Raw genomic sequence first — 16578 nt, forward strand, 5'->3', positions numbered from 1 at the left:
GATAAAATCACATTCAAGCAATGAGGTGACATAATTTCTTCACAACTGATAATTTAACTGGACAGGAAAAACAAAGAATGGACAGGCTCACTCAGACCTCACCTACCAAAGGCAACCCCAGCCCATTGCCAACACTTCATCTCCAGGGGGAAGGTGTAAGAGGAGCCAGTTTACACAAATGTCGAAACTCGAGATACCAATCATAGCCAAGTTATGAAACAGAACTTCTGGAATCAAACAGACCTCAGACTGGTTCTCTATTAATTTTGGTACTTACATAAGGAAGAAGCTTCTTATCACAAGCGAGAATACATGCACAAAACCCGGGGGCTTTCTCATTCAAATGATCTCTCGCTTATTTTGGCATCAGCTGCTGGGCCTAGGCCTCACTCAGCAGGACACTCATGCACTTAAGTAACGCCGGGAACCACACCAACAACAAGTTTTACTAAATGATAATTTAACAGCTGTGCCAAGATAGTTGCTACTACAATAAGAAGAGCATTTAGCTCACCCTCACTTCGTTTACGCTGATCATCAGCAAATTCAAAGGCTTCCGTAGAGGGTGGAAGCATGCTGGGCCTATAACCCAGATGTCCATGGATCGTAACCACGCTCTGCTACCAATGAAATAGAGAATTGCGAAGGTCAGGGAAATGACGTGAAAGGGCTAGGCCCCTTTAACTAACATCATTTATCCTTGGACAACAACATTTACTTTCATATATTTTGATAACAACAGGTCCCCTTTGAAAAACATGCAGGAAAACTGAAGTTAATTTGCCATTAAAGGCGTTCAAAATGGTGAATGAGACAGTCATTAAATTACAGTAATAATAATAACCTTAAGCAACTTCAAAGAAATATTAACAATACTGGTCTTTTTTTAAAAAAAATTAAACTATTTTAAATAAACCAGCCAATTAAAATAATTAAAACAGTTCTAGATTAATTTCTTCAAAACATACACCAAAAGATTTGCAATAAATTTAGAACAAGGATACAATATGTATTAAACCTCTTGTGCAAAGCCAGTTAATCAAAAGCCTCTTTGCCGACAGCAAAATTTCGTTTACAGTGCAAGCAGTGGCGGATACATATGGGGGGGAGGCGCTTCCCCCCCCCCCCCCCCCACACACACACACCCCTTGCGGGACCACCAGCATTGCCACCCGCGCCGCCCCCGCCAGTCATCCTGCATGCTGTTTGTTCGTTTCTTTCGTCAGTCGACTCGACTGAATCGAGTTATCGAGTGGTTGTACTTTCCTAACTTTCCTATGTAGCACGCTCATCCGCGTCATCGTATTTTATATGTTTCTGTCTAGACATAGATACCTAACACATATCTACGAGAAAAGTCGCGGCCATTAGTGATCTCGATACCCTATTCTGTATGGCATTTGTTCGAGAAAAGTCGTGAATATTCTACTGTTTTCTTGTACAGAGAACCTTCGATACGCATCGTTATAAATACGAACTATTCGCCGAATAAAAAGCTAGTTTACATCCAGAAGCAGAAATATTAAGACTGAAGAATGAGTAACTTTTTTACATCATAAGATGGCATTGTCTTCTATATATGTATAATCAGTTTAAATAAAAATTTCCTAAACTTTGTATGTGACTTGATTATTTTTTATTACAGTAAAAGTAAAGGCACCTTAAAATGTCTTTAGCGCCCCCTCCTTGAGGTTTTTCTTCATCCGCCACTGAGTGCAAGTCAGATAACATAAGAGACCCAGCGTGAGCACAGACAGCCAAGCCGTGCAACTGCAACAAACAGCAAGCCGTGCTAAGAAATTCTCGTGAGCTGTGACACGGCCGCAAGTAAGCCAGACCCACACGACAAGAAACCACCGATATGGAACAGTCTCCCAGCAACTTAGTACGTGCTGTTAACAAACCAAGATAAGTTCAAAATGGTTCAAATGGCTCTGAGCACTATGGGACTTAACATCTGAGGTCATCAGTCCCCTAGAACTTAAAACTACTTAAACCTAACTAACCTAAGGACATCACACACATCCATGCCCGAGGCAGGATTCGAACCTGCGACCGCAGCGGTCGCGCGGTTCCGGACTGAAGCGCCTAGAACCGCACGGCCACCGCGGCCGGCCCAAGATAAGTATCTAACTAGACTATACTACAAGTAAAGTTATGTTTAACCATGACAGCACTTATAGAGCGTTTCCAGTAAGTTAATAAGACCTAGAAAATAAGCTTCTCTAACAGAGAACTGCTGAAACGGATGTGTAATTTCTTCCAGGAAGGAATACAACAAACAATTCGGTAGGGTCTTACCACTAGCTGGAGCTCACAACATGCTTAAAATGGCTGCATAATAGTCACACCAGAGAGCCCACCAGCTATTAAAACATCATGCAAACAAATATTAAAACTTAGAACAGCTGGTTCTCTTGCATAAGAATTTTAAAAGAAACTTTTTTCCTTTTTTAAAAAACTAGACAAGGTGTAGGCCCCTGATATAGCTATGCGTGACAACTGGGCACATTACATAACCATAAGAACATCTACATCTACGTGATTACTCTGCTATTCGCAATTAACTGCCTGGCAGAGGGCTCAACGAACCACCTTCAAGCTGTCTCTCTACCGTTCCACTCTCGAACGGCCCGTGGGTAAAACGAGCACTGATTTTTCTTATTTTTTCGTGACGATTCTTTCTTCTTATGTAGTTGGGTGCCAACAGAATGTTTTCACAATCGGAGGAGAAAACTGGTGATTGAACTTTCATGAGAAGATCCCGTCGCAACGAAAAACGCCTTTGTTTTAATGATTGCCACTGCAACTCACGTATCATGTCTGTGGCACTATCTCCCCTATTTCGCGATGGTACAAAACGAGCCTTCTTTGAACTTTATAAATGTCAACCGTCAGTCCCACCTGATGCGGATCCCACACCGAAGAGCAATACTCCAGAATAGGGCGGACAAGTGTAGTGCAAGCAGTCTCTTTGGCAGATCTGTTACACCTTTTTCTGCCAATGAATCGCAGTCTTTGATTTTCTCTACCCACAACGTTGTCTATGTGATCCAATTTAGGTTATTTGTTATTGTAATACCTAAGTATTTAGTTGCATTTACAGCCTTCAGATTTGTGTGACTTATTACGTAATCGAAATTTAGCATATTCCTTTTACTACTCATGTGAATAACTTCACACTTTTCTTTATTCAGGGTCAATTGCCACTTTTCGCACGATACAGATATATTATCTAAATCATTTTGCTATTCGTTTTGGTCATCTGATGACTTTACATACTGTAAATAATCTACGACGGTTACTCAGATGTCTCCTATGTAGTTAATATAGATCAGGAACAATAGTGGGCCTATAACACTTCATTGGGGAACGCCAGATATTACTTCTGTTTTATTCGAAGACTTTCCGTCTATTAATACGAACTGTGACCTTTCTGACAGGAAATCACGAATCCAGTCGCACAACTGAGGCGATATTCCATAGGCACGCAGTTTGGTTAGAAGACGCTTGTGAGGAACGGTGTCGAAAGCCTTCTGGAAATCTAAAAATATGGAGTCAATTTGACAGCCCCTGTCGATAGCACTCATTACTTCATAAGTATAAAGAGCTAATTGTGTTTCACAAGAATGATGTTTCCTGAATCCGTCTGCTATGTCTCAATAAAACGTTTTCTTCGAGGTAATTCATAATGTTCGAATACAGTATATGTTCCAAAACCCTACTGCACATCGACGTTAGTGATATGGGCCTGTAATTCAGCGGCTTACTCCTGTTTCCCTTTTTGGGTATTGGTGTCACTTGAGCAATTTTCCAGTCTTTAGGTACGGAACGTTCTGTGAGCGAGCGGTTGTACGTATTTGCTAAATATGGAGCTATTGCATCAGCAGACTCTAAAAGGAACCTGACTGGTATAAAATCTGGACCGGAGGCCTTGACTTAATTAAGTGATTTAAGCTACTTTGCTACACCGACGATATCTACTTGTATGTTTCTTATCTTCGCAGTTGTTCTTGATTGGAATTCAGGAATATTTGCTTCATCTTCTTTGGTGAAGGAGTTTCGGAAAACCGTGTTTAATAACTCTGCTTTAGTGGCACTGCCATTAGTGAGTTCACAGTCGTTATCGCTCGGTGAAGGTATTGATAGCGTCTTGCTACTGGTGTACTTTATATATGACCATAATCTCTTTGGGTTTTATGCCAGATTCCGAGACAGAGTTTCTTTATGGAAATTATTAAAAGCATCTCGCAACATTAACCATGGCAAATTTTTTTGAGAGGGAACGCTGGCCAGCAGATTAAGACAAGTTTCTTCAAAATCACACAGAGCAGACAGGCAGTACACTAGGCCTAGAGCGACAGAGCCAAGAAATAAGGCGTGCATGATGACTCAATGAACATAAACACGAGAAGCTGTTCACACAGCTTACGGAGTGGGAAATCGGTGCACAGAGCTTAATAGCTAGTTGTACACAACATAAGCGATCCAGACCTTTGCCGTCTGCCCAGTCCTGGCGAAGAAGAGCGAACAACGATCCGTAAAAGACGTCGTGCCCACCAGCACCGCGTGTCCATTGCTGCTGTCCCTGGCTTCACACTGTGCGAAAACTACTCGTCAACTGCTTGCGCCAAACTCTTCGGAGGCCTCTCTGTGGACGCGACTCTAGCGGCTGCATTTAAGACTAGGCGAGACAGCGATAAACGCACAAGGACGTCATCTGCGCCCTCTGGGGAGACGCCAGCTAAAAGCTATCGATTGTAAAATAAGCAGCCACGGCTCATATAAGAGTTGGATATCATTCTGGAAAAGATGCCACACATAGGAGAGAGTCTAAATGCAGCACTGCAGTGGTCAGAGCCTTTTTTAACTCCTATATTCCACTCTGCCTCGCTTGCTGTGCATGTAGCGTGGTTGTGTGGCTCGTTCGTCCTACAAAGAAGAACACAGAACATGGACATAAGAGTAGCAATGGTTGGTATATCTGTGTTTTCTCATGATATTGCTCCTTATACTCATGTCCTTATGTCATTAGCTTGGAATGGGCCTTAGTTGTGCACTCTCTAATTCATCACTGAAAAGTGTAACGAGCCGGACTTGTAAATATTTATCCTAGCCCAACGATAAAAAGACCAGGCTAAATCCGAACAGCTGGCAAACTTTGAGCTTGTGGTTAATATTCACAGATAACGATTATCTTAAATTCAGTGCGCAGGTAAACCTTCAATATCATAACCTTTAAATATACTGGAAAAGATAGTCAAACGACACCACCTAGATACAAGGCCAAACAACCATTCGTAACGTCACTGCCAAGCGGCCAACACCAAAATAATTGTGTTGCACGTAAAATTAGCGATTTTTTAGTTGAGTGGTACTTGAATGGGGTTAGTTAACAGAGAAAAGACTTATAATTATTTATGTGAAATGAGACAAAAACAATTAAGAATGCATAATTGCGATTTATTTCATTTATAGCATATACAACATGAGTGGCATATTTGTAAAATGAGTTGCTAAATCTTGGAAAAATGCATTATTTTCATGCGTATGAGCTGTTAAGAACATCTGGGCATTTTTAATGTAGCTTTTCCTAAAAATATTTTCGTACAAAATACCGGGACATGCACATCACAGACAGTTGTATTCACACAGTTTTCTGTTACTAGTACAACAGTAAGAACAAATTCAATGACTAGAATTTTCTTTAATGAAACTCCTTTTGGACAAACCTACACTTTCAAATGTTTATCAGTCACAATATACACTAAGTAATCGTACTGCATAGATAGATTGATACCCGTAAAAATAATACACTCTTCTTTCACTAGTTTTACCCAATTCTCCTGTAAAGATATTACATTAACTTTACCTTCCAGTTTCTGAATGCTGTTATATGAAATTCTTTTTAAATACTCATTGTGGCTGGCTGCACTGATCTTGATGGTTTCCTGTAGTACTGCTGCCTGCAATGTGCTTTTTCTTCTGTTCACTCTCAGCGTGGTCCATCAACTGAAGATCGGTAGGCTGGACAGATGAGAAAAATGCGCCCAATACTTCATAACTGTAATGAAGAAGAAACTGCATAAATGTATGTTACACTGTATTAAACTCGCACAGACACATCTTACAAGCGAACATTTCCAACTGCCAATAAACAATCGTGATGAAACTTTGTTGGTGTATAAAGGGGCAAAATAATGGAATAAATAAATTTTTGTTTCTGTTCATTTTCAATTTTAAGGGGTAAAACTTGCCCCAGAAGGTAATTTTGTGATACTAGGTTTTTGTGATATTGGGTCTTTGTGATATTAGGTGTGGAGGGGAACATCTTCAAAACGATGATATATAAAAATATTTCTCACGTGGAAGTTGATATGTAATTAACGTTCTTGAAAATTGTATAACCGAATTTTGCAATAATTTGAAATTTTGCAAAATACTTCACCACCATTAATTAATTTTGAAAAATGAAAACTTCTGTTACAACATAAATTAAAGAAGCTTTCGAGCTACATACGTCCATGGGTAATACAGCTGGTTTCTGAGATACCATTTTTGTAAAATATGCTGTACACAATGTGCTGTCAGAGTAATTTCGACATACAGTATCTCATTAATTACATGAATGTGTGGTGTCTGTTCTTTTGGACATGTCCAAAAGAACAGGCACCTCATGGAATCCACTGCTGTGATACATATTATATAAATTGAAGGTGGAGGAGGAGAAAGGAAAGGGAAGGGAAGGAACTAATGACATCAGCTGCATTGGAACTGTATGCTGAATCAGTGACTTCAAGTGAAAATGTGTTCCGGACTGAGAGTCTAACCCGAAAACTGCTTACTAGGCAGTTACGTTAATCACTGTGGCATCAGAACACAGTGTTTATCGCAAATGCATGAACTATCTCAGCATGCTCCACATCCAACTCACATTCCCAGCTAGTGCCACCTGTCCACAGTCTCTGTCCTTGCCCTCTTTGCTCACTAATTTTAGATTCCTGCTAGGGGTCAAATGTAAATGAACATATGCACTCAAGGTTGTGGATTCATTACCCATGTCCAAAAGAACAGGCACCATGCATTCACATAATTGATTCACCTCGGTGGGTAATGAGTACGCGACCTTCATCAAGGTGACTCAGTTGTATGAATGCGTGGTGTCCGTTCTTCAAGACATCGTTAATGAATCCATAACCTTCAGTGCTGATGTACATTTATGCTCGACCTCCAGCATGAACCTAAAATTAGCGAGCATAGTGGACATGGACGAGGATTGTGGATAGGTGGTACTAGATAGGAATGTGTGCCAGCCAAGGAGCATGCCAAGATAATCGATGTCTCTGTGACAAACACTGTGTCCAGTTGGCACAGTGGTTAAGGCAACTGCCTACTAAGCAGGAGTTCCTGGGTTCGAGTCTCTCTTCACTCATCACCACTGATTCCACATAAAGTTCCAGTGCAGCTGATATCTTTAGTTCCTTCCCTTTCCTTTTCTTTCTCCCCCCTCCACCATCAATTTACGCAATATGTAACACAGCTGTGGATTCCATGTGGTGTCTGTTCTTTCAGACATGTCTGCAAGAACAGACACCACATATTCGTGTAACTAGTTAGGTATGCTGAAAATACTCTGACAGCACATTGTGTACAGCGTATTTTCCAAAAATGGTATCTCAGGAAGCAACTGTATGACACATGAATGTATGTAGTTCGAAAGTTTATTTAATTTATGTGGTAACAAAATCCTTCATTTTTCAAAACTGATTAATAGTGGTGAGCTATTTTGTAAAATTTCAAATTATTACATAGCAACTTTTGTATGGCAATAATTTTTATATATCATCATTTTCAAGACATTTCCTCCAAACCTAATATGCCAAATTACCTTTTGGGTGTGTTTTACACCTTAAAATTGAAATTGGCCAGAAACAAAAAAAGTATGTATTGCATTACTTTGGCCTTTCTACATGCCTGCCAAGGTTCATCAGGCTCGTTTATTGACGCCTGGGAATGTTCCCTTGTTAGTAACACACAGTATGACTTCTGTGTACTTAAATAACAGTCTCACAACAATCACATAGCAGAACGAGTTTTTGTGCCCAGCACGTTGTTGATACAGCACAAGACAGCTACTGACTTTCACCACTTCTCGCTGACGTCACAACTTCGAATTCTTGCAGTTGTTCACCCTTTCCATCTAGGTAGTGTTCATTCAAAATGGGAAACAGACACGAAAAGAACAAGAATAAGATAAAAACTATAATCACACTTACAACTCCTCTGTTGCTACATTCACTGTTTCTTTAGTAAGAGTGTAAAATACAAAAGGGTTGGTGAATACAGGTACTGCATCTTTCAGAGTGAATGTGTCTGCCATTTAAGCCATGCATGTAACCTCTTACCGTTACAACTTGTAGCAGCAAGTGATATTGATCAGCGTACATAGATGTCAATGACATGCTTCAGTGTGTTTTATCTTTATGTACTTTGTTCTGTTGTCCTGGTGCTCGCTCTTGATATGTTTTGGAGCTAGCTCACCCTGTTTGTAATTTGTGCTTTAGTGTAAACATAGTAAGTTATCTTGTAAGTGTGGAGCTTATTCTTTCACGCCATCAGTTCTGCTCACTTTAGGTAGATCGATAAAGTGATGACTCTGCCGAAAAACTAGAATCATGATTAACAATACTGAAAGCGTTACAATCAAGTTGGAGCAACAACCTTAAAATGTAGCTATACATAACACCACAGTAGAGACAAGCTCCTCAACTGAAGCTACAGTCTCAAGGTAGGAATTTCGGAAATGTTAAAATTACAATCTTCTGGACGAAACGCCCGCATTTATAGTTCAAACATGGAAGAAGCATGGAAGGCGTCCTAGCTCCACTTTACAAGTTTTATTGTGTAGTGGCACATTTCGATGAGGCACACGTTACGCAAACAAAGCACTTTTTACGTTCACGGAATTAATGAGATTCTAAAAGCCAGTTTAGTCAAACCCTGGAGAGCAGATTGCATGAACTATTACAGGCGACAGCGACTGGTGACATGTCACCGAAAAAAAATGTCGGAACAACTGAAACTGAAGAATGCTCAGTATTGTAGACCACTCAGTATAATATCGCTTATTTAAAATGAACTACACTTCTCAAACAATCACTATATACACACAAAGAAAACAAATAACATGTAGACGACTATTCATCTAGAGCGTCGGTGATGTCCGTCGGAGCTGGTCCTAGCTCGGCGAGGAACTGGCTGTATTGCTGCTGCGCTGGTCTTATAAAGCCGATGGAGGTCGGCGGAGTACTTCAACTTTCCCTGCGTCTGTGAGGAAACCTCTGCAGAAAAAGGTTCGCATTAGTATCTAGCAAGTTCTGTTTATTTTGAAGAATTATTTTCCTCTTGGTTGCGCCTGCAAGTGCTTGTGTATGTTATATGGTACACAGGGGTGTCTTGGGTGTAGTCTGCCTGGCAGGGGCCGTCGGTGGCAGACGTAACAAAAACCACTAGCTGACAATGACTTGTTGCCTGAGGCTTCCCTTCGGTTATTGTGGTTTAGGCAGCTACCACCAACAATCAGCCCCATCTCAGAAGCACACAGCGAATTGCCCTTATCAGTCTTGATCGACAAATCCGAGAAGATGGCTGAATATTCAGAGCATAAAGGCTGCTGTCAAACAAATTGGCATGGTTTCAGGCCCAGACTAAGCATTTGGGTAAGATGGCCCCAACTCAGGTACAATGCCAGCCACGCCCCCAAGCAAAGTACAACAACTGACGAAATGTGTGAGGGAATTACAAGTCATGGTGGCGGTTCTGAAATGCGAGAGAATATCCACTCCAGAAACAAAACTAAACACAGATAAACAAAAACATTAGTCCAAACTCCGTGGTATTGGTGCCGGCGTGCATCAGACCATGCAATTTTTCAAACTAGTTTGACGACCCTGGGAGGGCGCAGGTGGTCGTCGACAAGAAATCGCCCAACTACATCTACATCGATACTCCTCAAGCCACCGTACGGTGCGTCGCGGAGGGTACCCTGTACCACTACTAGTCACTTCTTTTCCTGTTCCACTCGCAAACAGAGCGAGGGAAAAACGACTGTATCTGCCTCTGTATGAGCCCTAATTTCTCGTATCTTATCTTCGTGGTCCTTACGCACAATGTACGTTGGCGGCAGTAGAATTCTTTCGGCAGTTAGCTTCAAATGCTGGTTCTCTAAATTTTTTCAATAGTGTTTCTCGAAAAGAACACCACCTTCCCTCTAAGGATTCCCATTTGAGTTCCTAAAGCATTTCCGTAACACTTACGTGTTGTTTGAACCTACCGGTAACAAATCTAACAGCCCGCCTCTAAATTACTTCGGTGTCTTCCGATCTGGTACAGATCCCAAACACTCGAGCAGCACTCAAGAATAGATCGCACCAACGTCCTATATTGCGGTCACCATTGTAGGTGGACCACTCTTTGCTAAAATTCTCCCAATAAATCGAAGTCGACCATTCGCCCCCCCCCCCCCCCCCCCCCCAATCACCCGCCCCCTACCACGCTTCTCACATGCTCGTTCCATTTTTATCGCTTTGCAACGTAACGCCCAGATATTTAAACGACTTTACTGTGTCAAGCAATACACTAGTAATACTTTATCCGAACATTACACATTTGGTCTTCCAACTCATCCGTATTGACGTACATTTTTCCACATTTAGAGCTAGCTGTCATTCATCACACCAACTGGAATTTTTGTGTAAGTCGTCTTGTATCTTCCTGCTGTCATTCAGCTTCGACACCTTACCGTACATCACGGTATTATCAGCAAACAACCGCAAATTGCTGCCCCCCTGTCCGCCAGATCATTTATGTATATAGAGAACAACAGAGGTCCTATCACACTTCCCTGGGGCAATCCTGACGATACCCCTGTCTCTTATGAGCACTCACCGTCGAGTACGACATACTGAGTTCTTTTATTTAAGAAGTCTCCGAGCCACTCACATATCTACGAACTTATTCCATATGCTTGTACCTTTGTTAACAGCGTGCAGTGGAGCACCGTGTCAAATGCAATCCCGAAATCTAGAAAGATGGCATCTGATTGTTGCCTTTTATCCATAGTTCGCGGTATATTAGGTGAGGAAAGGGCAAACTGAGTTTCGCACAAACAATGCTTTCTAAAACCATGCTGATTCGTAGACATAAGCTTCTCAGTCTCAAGGAAATTTATTATATTCGAACTGAGAATATGTTCAAGGATTCTGCAACAAACAGAAGTTAGGAATATTGGTCTGTAATTTTCCGGGTCCGTTCTTTTACCCTTCTTATATAATGGAGTGACCAGCTCCTTTTTGCAGTCGCTTGGGACTTTATTCTGGGCGAGAGATTCACGGTAAATGCAAGCTACGTAAGGGGCCAGTGCTGTAGAGTTCTCTTTGTAAAATCGAACTGGGATTCCATCCAGACCTGGTGATTTAAAAATGATGTTATGTTTGTGCGATTCTCCTGTGTGAACGATTTCTTAAACGTGAAATTTAAAACTTCGACCTTCGTTTTGCTCTCTTCAACTGCCACACCAGACTGGTCAACAAGGGACTGAATGGAAGCCTTAGACCTGCTTAGCAATTTGACATAAGATCAGAATTTTCTCGGGTCTTCTGCCAGATGTTTCACTAAGGTGTGACGGTGGTAACTGTTGTATGCTTCGCGCATAGATCTTTTCACAGACTCCCGAGCCCCTACTAGTTCTTTGTCTACCGCGTTTAGCACGCAGGGGTTCAGGATTCGATCAAAATGGCTCTGAGCACTATGCGACTTAACTTCTGAGGTCATCAGTCGCCTAGAACTTAGAACTAACTAAACCTAACTAACCTAAGGACATCACACACATCCATGCCCGAGGCAGGATTCGAACCTGCGACCGTAGCGGTCGCTCGGCTCCAGACTGTAGCGCCTAGAACCGCACGGCAACTCCGGCCAGCAGAATTCGATCGCTACCGTACGTAGGCAATGGGGAACTTACCAGATATGTCAACGAGAAGATTTCCACGGGTTACTATTCGATCAGGGTCAATCAGCAGGTCAGGTACCTCTGACGTGTAACGGGATGCACGAGACTGTTTTTGCACCGACGGAAGGCGTTTACTAATAAGCAACTCAGACGTCTATGAGAAGACGGTGCGTAACATTTATGGAGGGATTCGAAAACTGCAGTTTTGGAAAGCTGCAGCTGGAAGATTGGAGGCAACTGACAAAACAGATTGGCCTTGCGTGTACAACGGAGAAGGATTCTCGTCGGTTGTTTGTGAGGGACAACACATCTGGAACAACGTTTTTGGTAGACACAGGTCCTGATTGCAGTTTGTTACCAGCTGGAAGTTTCACAGGGGACGGTTCCAAGATTCCGATGACTCTAACGGCGCAAATATCAGAACTGAGATCACGAGAAAGAAGTTTTGACACTCGACCTTGGAATAGAACACACATTTACATGGCCATTCCACGTGGCAAACGTGACGGAACCGATTTTGGGAGCTGAATTTTTGCATTTCTTCCGGCTGGCTTCAGACTTATCTTATAACCGACTCCTAGAAGTAGCTCAATTGGCGCAAGTTTCCAGCAGATGTGACATCGTACTGCAAGAATTTGCACAGATTGCAGTCCTCTATTAAATTGTAGTGTCCGTTAACACATGCGACTGACCACTTTTAAATTAGCACTGTTTTTAATAGCATTTGGAATCAACATTTAAGTAAGGTTACTGGCAAAACAGTAAACTGTTCATTAAATAAATACACAAGTATGACAAAGTATGAGGTACTCATGTTGTCTTCATTTCCTGTGTAATTGTGGTGGATACGATGTTCTGACAAACATTTGTATGATGAAACTGATATAAAAGACATCGTAAATCAATCAATAAAATAAATACACATACATAGCTTTCAGGGATGATAGCTGTGGTACAATGCTGTCATCTGAAATATTGTTTGTTGAAATCGCAAGAAGCAGTTAAAAGTTGTTAATTCAGAGGTTCATTGATTAATTCTTTATTTACTGTGAAATATTAACTTCTATTGTCTTAATGATATTGACATGTTGTTGTGTCATAGGATGTGCCTCATTTTCCTTAAATTGCAGGTGTATTCAGATTCGTTTTTATGTGTAACTGCGACTTATTGTCGAAGTTCGGAGAGCTGTAACTCAGCCATCCTTAAGATTGACACTCTGCCATTTCCTGGAGCATTACCTGTTGTTCAAAGGCTATGAGAGCAACAACCATCCAAATTCCCAGCGTTGGGATTTACCCATTTCCAGTGATGCTGATCGTCTCTCCATGTAGCTAGCCAGAAACCGTCAACTAACCATTCTGGCCACAGCGTGCCCTGTGCCTGCCAGCATTCAGCCATGCAACAATTCATTTCTCCTCAATGCCGTACCTAGGTGGATGAATAACTCGCCCACACACTCATAACTTCACAGACGATAACAAACTGGCAATCATGGTAGACACCAACCAGAAGGCAGTTGGCGTGACATTACAAAAGAGGATAAATAATGACTGACAACCTTTGTCGTTTTTTCTCGCCTCTTGACAGAAGCATAGCATAAATGGAGCGCTACAGACGGTGAATTACTAGCCATTGATAAAGCGGTAAGTTCTTTAAAGAATACCTGTATGGCAAGCACTTCACAATCAATACAGATGATGCACCTCTTACAGTGTTCTTTTCTAAAACAACAGACCTAGCATCGGCCTGTCAATGTCGCATAGTGAACTCCATAGCACAGTACCCCACAGACGTTAAACACGTAAGCCGCATGAATAATGTTGCATCTGATTATTCATCACATAGTTGTGCCAGCGTCAAGGCAGTCTGCTGGGAGAAAATAGCAGTTGATCAAAAGGAAGACTGAGTTGGCTCAGTTGTTCGCTAATCAATCTCATTATTGTTAGGCCTTCGATCAGGAAGGAAGACTTAGGTTGTTCACTGGCGGAGGTGATGTCTGGCGAGCAAGTATGCCTACCTGCCGATATAGTGACCGACAAACCTACAATCTTACCGTCTGAGGAACACATGCCCAGTTTTGGTAGACAGTTGAAAGAGAGAATGTCATGGACCAACACAAGTCCTCCGAAACATCAAGGCAACAAAGCAGTTTTCATACACAAGAATCTGGTCATACCAATGCATGTCTGGCTATGGGATGACACCATACATCCCCCTCTCTGCCAACCATAAACAGGTCCATTCCGACTGCAGCACAAATTGCCAAATGACTTCATGATAGACTGGAACAGAAATCATGAAAGGGAGCAGCTGAACCCTCTCACCTCTACGAACAGAACAACGGGACTGTAATTGCGGCCACTAAAAATCATCACCTACGGGGATCACACAGACCTCGGGCTACAGACCACATCGAACCACGTACAGATCCTCGACCTATTGCTCCAGTGATCACATGGGCCGGAAGAACCATTCGCCACCAGTACCTGACATAGACGGCAGTAATATGTCTCAGTGTGTTTTATCTTTTGTATATACTTCTTTGTTTTATTGTGCTGGTGCTCGCTCTCAATATGTTTTGGCACTATAATGGTTCAAATGGCTCTGAGCACTATGGGACTCAACTGCTAAGGTCATTAGTCCCCTAGAACTTAGAACTAGTTAAACCTAACTAACCTAAGGACATCACAAACATCCATGCCCGAGGCAGGATTCGAACCTGCGACCGTAGCGGTCTTGCGGTTCCAGACTGCATTGCCTTTAACCGCACGGCCACTTCGGGCGGCGTTTTGGCACTAACCCACCATGTTTGTAATTTGTGCTTTAGCGCAAATATATTAAGTTATCTTGCAAGTGTGGAGATTATTCTTTATCGCCATCAGTTCTGTATAGTTAAGGTAGATAACTAAAGACTAATAGAAAATGCAGATCATATAACTTAATGAATGAACGAGCGCAGAGCTTCCTCTGGCTTCGAAAATTTTGGAGCTCTTCTGTATATCACTCCCTCAAGCTAGGTTCACACACGCAACCAATGTGATGCTACAGCTTGTGGCTTTCTGTAGTGGCATCGTCAGCTACCGTTCACATAGGACGCCACCAATTCTACATAGTTGTACAGCTTTCAACATCGTGTCGACTGTGAACAAGTGAATAGGTATTAATTTTATAGTGCAAACTACAGCATTACAGCTGTGACAAGAGTTAAATACAAGGAAGACGAAGCCCAAATGTTATACCCAACAATATATTTCGCACAGTAATAAATCAGGGACCACAAGCACATTTACAAAAGAAATAACATTCAAAGAAGAATGTGCTGTCTGCTATGGCAAACTAACCAACAGCTGGCACATGAATATCATCTGTCGGCACATAACTCTTCTTAGAATCTCATTGTACTCGTTAATGTTGGTCTCACAGATCACGAAGTTCGTACGACTCTTTTTCTTTCGTAACTTATTAAGTTTATTTGGGTAGGCCTACATCGTCGGTTTACAAAAGTGCACACGCACACACACACACACACACACACACACAGCTACAAAAAAATAAACATATATTGTTGTTAGTTCCAGAAGCTGCGAAAGTGTACCTGCCGACCACTCTTTTAGTTGGTTGGTTGATTTTAGGAAGGGGACCAAACACTGAGGTCACTGGTCCCATCGGCTTAGGGAAGGAAGTCGGCCATGCCCTTTCAAATTAACCATCCCGGCATTTGCCTGAAGCGATTTAGGGATATCACGGTAAGCCTAAATCAGGATGGCTGGATGCGGTTTGAACTGTCGTCCTCCCGAATGCGAGTCCAGTTTGCTAACCACTGCGCTACCTCGCTCGGTGCCACTCTTTTGACTTTTTTCGGTAATAAGACGAAACCACACCGAACTGTGACAGAATGCCCGTATTTCGAAATACAGCCACCAGGGAGCCGTGGTGGAAGGAAAGTGGCGTAACAAAGTACAACCAAGTCGAACATTTTGTGTCATGACAAAAGATGCATTTCGTAAGTTGCGCCGCTAAAAACTGAAAGATCGCGTATGCAACTGCTGTATGCCAGTAGCTGTGCGACACTTTTGTTGCGTTTGTGAACCCGGCTTTACGTTATTTCTTTAAAGTAATTTATATTATCAACAAAAGATCGATATAAACCCTACAGCTCGAGATTCTGGTCGTTGTTCACGATTGTTTGTTTCTATTGGTTGTTCTGCTATTTCTCTCTGACTCAAAACTCAATATGTCGGTATACATGATGGGAGTAGTCAGGTGTCGGATAGGTGGGTAGTGTACTGGTTGTGGGACTTTCTTATAAGGGTTCAGGTGGTGGTAACTATTTGTTGATAAATAAAGTGTGCACATTACAAAGAATGGCAAACAAACTAAGCGGGGATGTCAAAGGTTAGTGTTCTAACTCTAACAGCTATGTGTTTTGTATATTGGCGGGCTGGCCCCTCAGAAAATACACATTTAATGTGTCAAAAACCATACCACAAGTTCGTGTATAGCCAGTGTACAAATAACTGTCATCTTGTGCCTAGAATTCGTTAGTTCAGAGTGTTTACTTGTACAC

At 41.9% G+C, this 16578-nt stretch overlaps 1 protein-coding gene across 6 annotated transcripts in view; it reads left to right on the top strand.

The window, feature by feature from the left end:
- The first annotated feature begins 16222 nt into the window (after positions 1 to 16222).
- Positions 16223 to 16578, top strand: part of LOC124556525 (myb-like protein O) — a 97850-nt gene continuing 97494 nt past the window's right edge. For 5 of the 6 annotated variants that reach the window (XR_006968617.1, XM_047130477.1, XM_047130480.1 and 2 more), the window contains exon 1: positions 16239 to 16285. Coding sequence is in view for 5 of the 6 variants with exons in the window: in XM_047130477.1 (XP_046986433.1) it covers positions 16246 to 16285 (40 nt within the window). In the remaining variant the exon portion in view is untranslated. Of the gene's footprint in view, positions 16407 to 16578 lie in introns of all 6 variants that reach the window. The other variant, XM_047130478.1, reaches the window with a different exon arrangement.

The sequence above is a fragment of the Schistocerca americana genome, chromosome X, assembly GCF_021461395.2.
Source record: "Schistocerca americana isolate TAMUIC-IGC-003095 chromosome X, iqSchAmer2.1, whole genome shotgun sequence".
In the NCBI taxonomy this organism is placed as follows: Eukaryota; Metazoa; Arthropoda; class Insecta; order Orthoptera; family Acrididae; genus Schistocerca; species Schistocerca americana.